Here is a 7,659-nt window from a genome sequence, read left to right on the forward strand (position 1 = left end):
TTTTTATCTCATTTTTTTCTTATTTGTATGGTCTTGTGTCCTTTGCTTAAAACCATTAAGGGTACAGAATAGTTAGACTTGAAATCAGTTCTTTGGGGCTCTTTCTTGTTCTGCTGAGAGTGTATCTTCAGCTGCCCAGGGAAGGTATGTGCACAAATTCTCTTACCTGTGTCAAGGTCAATTACAACTGTGTAGAATGAACTCAGATGTGGCATGTTGACAAGTCCAAGTTTCAAGAAGATGTAAAGGGATTGAGTCAGGCAAGAACCAGAAGCCACGGGGGCAAGTCGAATGCTGTTGCTTGATGCAGAAGAAGAGAGGAAGGAGGACATGGAAATGCATAGTCCAGTTGCTGCTGAGATGATGTGGCTCCAGAAGCCCTGCATGCTCAGTGTTACCACTGTGTTGGTTTGCGTATTTTCAATATGTGTAGTGAGTGGCTGGTAGGGAATGGTCACTCAGTAACAGAGGACTTGGCACCCTCTGGTCACTCGTTCCCTTGCACTCTTCTTGGGACTTCTCTGGCTGTTCTAATTCAAAGGAAGCTTTTACTTTGAAAGCTTCAAAGGTCATTTCACTCTATAGATTATGTATAAGATTATATATGAGGCTCTCAACTCATTTTTGCTGGTAAAATTTATGTGAATGGAAGAGAGGTTATTTCTACGTGCGGGTTTGTATTAGAAGTTATTCTTTTATTGATTCTCATTCAACAAATACACACTAAGCACCCACTAGGTGCCAGGGGTACATGAGCAAACTACATATTTCAGAGCATATGCAAAGCCTCAGTTCCTGAGGGATCAGAGCCCTGTGCTTTACACCCTGGGTCGAACCGCAGACACAGGGAGTGCTGATGGCCAGGTTCTTATCATGGCCGAAGGCTTCCGGGAGACGGTTCCATGAGGAGCTACCTTGGCTGAGGCTCTCTTGGTTGACTCTCTGAGTACAGCGGCACAAGCCAAGGCCTCCTGTTGAGTAATGTAGCCTGGGGGAAAGAAATGAGAGAAACATCAAAGTCAACAATTTTACAAAACAGATAAGCAAACAGCACTGCCAATATTCACATATTCACAAAATTTCCCCTGCTTTCCAGGGTAGAAATCGTATGTTTAGAGTGCCCGGATTGTATGATCTTTGAGGGCAGGAAGTGTACTTTTCTTCTTTTCGTTTCTCCTTCAATAAATTAATAAATACTTAGCCTTGAATAACATGACAAATCATTTGGAGAGGTACTTGAGCCACGAGGAATCTTTGCATGAATTGTTTATCTTCAATATCAAAACTTTCTTCCAATCAGACAGAGACATATTTGATCTCTCTCAGTCTTTTTAAAGCATAGTCTGCAGACCACCTACTACAGAATCAGCTGGCTGAGCCCACATTTAATAATACTTCCTAAAAATGCAGATTTTGGGTTCTAATCCATGACCTTCTGAATGCAAACAGAGAGTTAGGCCTGGAAATCTCCATTTTAATAACATACACAGGTGGGTTTTATGTGCACTAATCATTGAATATCTCTGCTTCTGGTTTCATTGGCCTCTATGCAATTTTATGCTACAAACAAAGCTAGTAGATGATGCATCTGCAACACTTCAGATAGTCATGGGGACCAGGCTAAATCCTGGCTCTGCTATTTACTAGGTTGCATGACCCTGGTCAAGTTACTTAACTTATCTGTGTCTCAATTTTCTTTTCTGTGACATGTGGGTTATAAAGGCACCTACCATGTAGAGTGTTTGAGTTTTAAATCAGAGAGTACACGCAAAGTACTTAGAACTGTGCCTGGCACGTAGGAAGCCCTAGTAAAAGCTAACTATTGTTCTTTTTCTTGTTATTAAATCATTTGCAAAAACCATGTCCTCCTTTTGTGCAAATACAGGAATGACAATACAAGGTTGATGTGCTAATGCCAAGTGATCAGTTTGCCAAAAAAATGCTCTATGGGAGTTAGGAGAAGAGTGCAACAGAGGCTGGCTGGGGACAGAGAGCCTTCCCTAGGAAAAAAGGGATTTAACAACAATACAACTTTCAGTAGGTTGTTTCTTATAATCTATGAAGGTCTTTCACAACCATTATTTCATTTGTGCTTCATAAAATTTCCTGAGGTTAGTAGAAGAGAGACAACAGAGCATGTGGGTGAAAATGTGTGATGTCTGGAGGTGACAGTCCTAACTGACATTTATGATCTATAGGATGTTGGTCAAGTTAGATAACCTACCTGAGTTGCAGTTTCCCCTAACTATAACGTGGGGAGAAAATGAGACATTACACGTAGAGCTCCTAGCACAATGTCTGGAACACGGTGAATGCTCAATAAATATAACTATCATCGTTGTGAGTAAAACAAGCCTTTGAGTTTGCACAACCAGCAAGGGGCTGAGTTGAGGTCTGAGCCTAGACCACCTGACTAAGCCCATTGCCAGTTCTACTAGATCAAGTTCCTGTAAATTTCAGATAGTTATTGACATATTGTAACAATCCACACTCTGATTTCTTTAAACTCTCTTAGTTTGCTCATAAAACCTTGCTTTCTATTGTTAGGGATAGTAATTTTTAAACTTGGCCTGCGAACTGTGTTGATAAAATAGCATGCTGGCCAAGGCCATTCTACTTGAATAATTCATCTGGAAACTTGACCTCCAGCTGCAGCACGAGTACCTTTCTGAGAGACTGGTTCAGATCAGGTTGTTAAACTCACCGAGCAGCTGCTGGTGCTGAAGGCTGTGAATATAGCGGGTCTGCAGGGCCTCCCACTGGGGCCTGGAGCTGTAAATCCTCATGATGCTGTAAAAGTAACGCTGCTGCCCTTGCGTTAGATCCTGTCAGAGCAGAGCACGTGATTTGGATGAGTTGGTGGCGTTCTGTAGCATTAAGTGTGGGATGTATTCAAAGCTGACTTCCAAAGAAATAAGATGCTTCTCTCTCTCTCTGTCCTCTATCTGTCTGTCCGTCTCTCTATACACACACACACAATTGGCAACAACAATTTGGTAGTTTCCTCTCTTAGTTTAGACAGACTTCCACTGGCCTGCGTGATGGTAAAAATGAGTAAGCAAAGATTCTAGGTAAGTAGGTCAAAGTATTGGGCTGAAGGAGACCCAAGGATTTTTAAAGTTTTTTATTGATCTATTAGAATCCTTATTGAGGAAGGTAGGCTATGAGAATTTACGCAGGGCCTCAAATACGCCAGGCCTCTGGACGGGTAAGAGAGAACTTCCCACTGAGAGTTCTCAGTAAGCAGGGGGGATAGACAGATGAGCAGATGGGAAATGTTATAAGGGTCCAACATCATTGGTAAAGAGGTGCTATGAGAACAAACTCTATCTAGCAGTCAAGGAAGGCTTCCTAAATGAGACGACCAACACAACTGAGTCTGAACGGGGAGGAGGAAGTCTCTGAAGGACTAGAATACTGATTCTCAAAGAGCATCAGCACCACCTGGGGAGATTCTTAGAACTGCAAATTCTCAGGTCCCATCCCAGATGGACAGAATCAGAAACTCGAGGGAGTGGGGCCCAGCACTCCAGGTTGTAACAAGCCCTCCAGGTGATTCTGATATATTCACACTAAAATTTGAGGACCAATGGACTGGAAGAAAACGGAAGGCTAATTAGTGGGAGAAAGTGGTACAAATTTTCTTGTGGGGCACAAAATATCTGGGTATACTAGAAACCAGACTTTTTCTTTACTTCAGCCGGAATGTAGAGTCTGAGCTGGAAAAGGCTGTAGAATTAGGCAGGGGAAGATCATGGGAGCCTTTTATGCTAAGAGTTTAAAGATTATCTTTTATATGAGGAGCCATTGAAGGTCTTTATTTAAGGCAGTGGTTCTCAACAGGAGTGATTTTTGACCCCAAAGGGACATTTAGCCATGTCTGCAGAAATTTTCAGTTGTTGCAAATGGTGGCGGGGGCAGGGGGTTGCTATTGGCATTCAGTGGGTAGAGGCCAAGGATGCTACTGAATATCCTACAGTGCATGAGGCAGCCTCCCACTCTCTTGCAACAACGAATTATCCAACCCAAAAAGTCACACTTTAAACTGACCAGATTTGCATTTTACAAAGATTATTCTGGCCCTGCTGTCGAGAATGGGCTTAAGGGAAGACAGACCATTGGTAGAGACCATTTAGAAGATTACCATCTAGAGCCAGGGAGGAACAATAGGCCTGGACAACAATTACCATTATATACCTAATATTTCTTAAATGCTTATTATATGCAGATGGGGAAACTGAGATAGCATCAACATTCTAGAAAATTCAAGATAAAATATGTTCACCCTAAGCCAAAAAATTCAAAACAATGACAGAATTTTCAAAACTAGTTGATAACTATGTAATAAAAACTAAATGTAAGATAATTATATAGAAAAGTAAAATAACTTTCAGGGCTGGCCTGTGGCATAGTGGTTAAGTTTGCATACTCCTCTTTGGCGACCCAAGGTTCACAGGGTCTGATCATCAAACCATGCCATGACAGCGTCCCACATACAAAATAGAGGAAGATTGGCAGAGATGTTAGCTCAGGGCTAATTTTGCTCACCACAAAAAAAAAGTAAAATGGCTTTTATCCACTAAAAATTTTATGTGGAGCTGAAATCTGGGTCATATTCTTTTGGGGGGTAGTCTAGAGACCTTATACTTAATATTGAAAATATATCCAGAGAGAAAGTAGCTGAACCAAGTACTTTGTAATTTGAGACATCATTTCAGCTTTGCAGTTCCTGAATTAGATGTTTTAAAAGATAATGTATTTGAAGAAGAGAATGGATTCCTAATTAAGCCTTTTCAAATGATTGAGAACAATATAATATGAAAATTGCAAGCCAATTTCAAGAGCAAATCTCCAAAGTGTAATGGGAGTTTCCATTATATAAGATAAAACCTTAAAAGTTATGGTTTTATTTAACAAGGAAAAAAAGAAATGACTACTTCTTTTCCTTAGTAGAACTCTGAACTCCCTAATGAGAAGTAACAGGTGGCGTTCCTAATATTCTTACCCTGTTGCTTGAGGGGATGGAAGAGAACCAAAATTTTTACAGAGAATATTTACGAGAATGGCTTTAACTAATTTTGACCGAAAGGAGCTAATATAGCTCTTCATCAGAGAGCCACAATGTGATCAGTTAGTGACTTTCCCATCACTGGTAGTGGGTCAGCAATGAAGATGTGACCATCTACTGGAGCTCCTGAAATGGGATGGGTACAGGACTAGATGATCCAGGTGCTCATTCATTCACTCACACACGCGGTCAATATGCACCAAGCGCCTACGTTGGGCCCGGTGTTCTCCCTAATGCTGGGTAAGCAAAGAATGCTGAGAAGTCCTCAGGCCTTGAAGAAGAGACAGACAAGCTCTGTCCATCTGTGCACAGTATGCTGTACCTTCAACAATGAAGTGTCAGAGGCAGAGGGAGGCACTCGGATGCGAGGAATCCGTGGAACATTTCGAAGCTTTTGTTGTCTTTTCTGTTTTTGTCCCATTCTTTATCCTATACCTCCAAGGAACAACAAAGCATAGCATAAAATTTCATTTCGTTCAACCAGTTTTGGGGCTGTACCTAAGTCAATAAGTAAGCAAGTAAATAAATAAATAGATAAATATTATTTATTTCTAGGGATAAGAAATTTTCTCACGTCTCAGAGTAACCGGACCTCACGACACTGCCCTTTTCCCTCTTCTCACCCCTTATTTGTGGAAGGAATCATTCAGAACCCTTTGTCTTTCTGCTTCACTCTGCATTTGGAACAGGTGGGTTGTAGAGCCATACTGTGTCACAACAGTTATTTCTTGATAATTTAAAATAGTATTTATTATCTTATCGGATTCTAAAAGTAATAAATGTCTTATGGAAAATGTGGAAAAATTTGAAAATTGAAGAACAAAATAAGATCATCCATAATCTAACTGTCTGTAACTATTGTTAGCATTTGATTGACTTCCTTTTATTTTTTTCTGCGTGCATTGTGTGTGATTTTAGAAAAGGGAGACGATACTCTGTGTTGTGCACTTTCCCATCTCATTAAATAACCCTTGAAAATATGATTTTTCATGGCAATATAGTATAATTTTGCATCATTCTCCATTTCTCGTACATTTAGAACTGAAATTTTAGAGCACTGTACTACAAAAGAAACTATTAAACCTAGCAATGTTTCTTACTACTTGCCTGACAAAGATACAAAACAAAGGAGTCAAACCTGCTATGAGTAAGTCTCTTTTTCATGTGGTTTAGGGTTTAGAATCTGAGGAGTATATAATTATAGAATACCTAACAATCAAGGAAGAATACACATACTGCAATAGGGTTGCCAAGGCACAGAGTGGAAACCCTGAGCATTTCCCCTCTGCTCACTCTTTCACCCTTGTCTACAGCACCTCCCCCATCAGGTTGTTTGATTAACTGAGATCATGAGTCAGTTCCTCTCTCTCTCCCCTCCCCTATTGTATGCTCACACACATGCGCACACGTGAGCACACACATGTACACAAACTCAAGAAGTATTTTAACGTGTGAGAAGACTCTGATTGGTTCTGATTTCACAGATCTAAGGCTCAGATCTTCCAGAAGAGAAATTTATTAGGGAAGCATCAGTCAGCATCTCTGTGTGTCCTGTTTCCACAATATAAACTTATAAATTAAACCATAAATATTTTATTTAATACTGCTTTCCTTCAACATGCACTCCAGAAACCATACCAACCAAGATATACTCTCTTAATATCCTCTGTGATAAAAGCCTACACTCTATCCTGTACTCAAATCATCTCAATAACCTCCTCCTACTTTCCAGATCTGTAGAGCAGAGCATAAATATTCTTTAATGCTAGAAAGATTTCTCCTCTCCTCAAATAGCAAAAGGAAATGACTGACAATCTCTCTTGTGGCAACAATTCACATGTACTTTTCTTCGGCTATTGCAGAGGAAATCCATCTTACCTGTTCAAGTGGTCTATATCTGATGAAGTTTGATTAAAATGCTTTGGGGAATTCAGGGAGGAAAACTCTACAAAATAACATCTGGAACAAAAAGACAGATTTGCTTAAAAGGAACTTACCCTGTATTTTAATCTCCCCTTTTGTAAAAGCTGGTATTCGTATTCAATGTAGTTTTCTTGCAGGGTCTCTTTCTTCATGCAATGGTGGTAGGGAAATTCAGTCTGTTGATGAGCTGATATCCAAGCAACATCATGTGATGAAACAAAGAGCTGGGGAAGCTTGGCTGCACGCCTTTTCCTGCTTCTAGACAGCATTCAATTGCACAGGTTTTTTCTTCCTAAGCTTGTGTCTAACCAAGTGCCAATTTCTAAATCTACCTTATCTGCGTTATTTGCAGACGTGGGGGAGGAAAGTGCATGGAGACAGAGAGGTCGATTATTAAAGGTCAAGAAATCCATCACAGCAACAGGCCATTACATGAATATCTCCCAGATTTGGAGTCAGTAGCCCCCATCCTGATTGCTCGTAATGATGAAGGAATGGTTCCTAAATATAGAGGTACAGGCATGAATTTGACTCTGGTAACCTATGGAATTGTCCCATAGTTCAAAATAATGTTCTTTTTTTGGGAAAAGTAAGATATTGTCCATATTTGATTTTGGATAGAGCTACAAAAGATGATAATGAACCTATGGCGCAAGATTCTTGCCCAC

General features: G+C 40.3%; 1 protein-coding gene across 2 annotated transcripts; it reads right to left on the minus strand.

Annotated features, from left to right (window-relative positions):
* Nucleotides 1–674: 674 nt before the first annotated feature.
* FAM216B (family with sequence similarity 216 member B) lies at nucleotides 675–7,213 on the minus strand. Of its 2 annotated transcripts, none has more exons than XM_014867409.3 (4): nucleotides 7,066–7,213; nucleotides 5,391–5,503; nucleotides 2,705–2,825; nucleotides 675–988 (listed from the first exon to the last, which is right to left on the minus strand). In XM_014867409.3, exons 2-4 carry the CDS (start codon nucleotides 5,487–5,489, stop codon nucleotides 819–821), a joined length of 390 nt encoding a protein of 129 aa, XP_014722895.2. In that variant the 5' UTR covers nucleotides 5,490–5,503; nucleotides 7,066–7,213; the 3' UTR covers nucleotides 675–818. The 2 variants fall into 2 exon arrangements, with proteins under 2 accessions (XP_014722895.2, XP_070336940.1); XM_070480839.1 differs by having other exon boundaries at nucleotides 5,391–5,497; nucleotides 7,066–7,204.
* Nucleotides 7,214–7,659: the final 446 nt, after the last annotated feature.

This window comes from Equus asinus, chromosome 11, assembly GCF_041296235.1.
Source record: "Equus asinus isolate D_3611 breed Donkey chromosome 11, EquAss-T2T_v2, whole genome shotgun sequence".
NCBI lineage: Eukaryota > Metazoa > Chordata > Mammalia > Perissodactyla > Equidae > Equus > Equus asinus.

What these genes read in the sequence shown, in the direction of transcription:
- FAM216B (XM_014867409.3), bottom strand. Translation starts at nt 5,489, where the DNA reads ATGGGACAAAAACAGAAAAGACAACAAAAGCTTCGAAATGTTCCACGG. An exon ending in CTGACACTTCATTGTTGAAG is followed by an intron (nt 2,826 to 5,390) that starts GTACAGCATACT and finishes CTGCTCTGACAG; the next exon opens with GATCTAACGCAAGGGCAGCA. An exon ending in TCAGCACCAGCAGCTGCTCG is followed by an intron (nt 989 to 2,704) that starts GTGAGTTTAACA and finishes TCTTTCCCCCAG; the next exon opens with GCTACATTACTCAACAGGAG.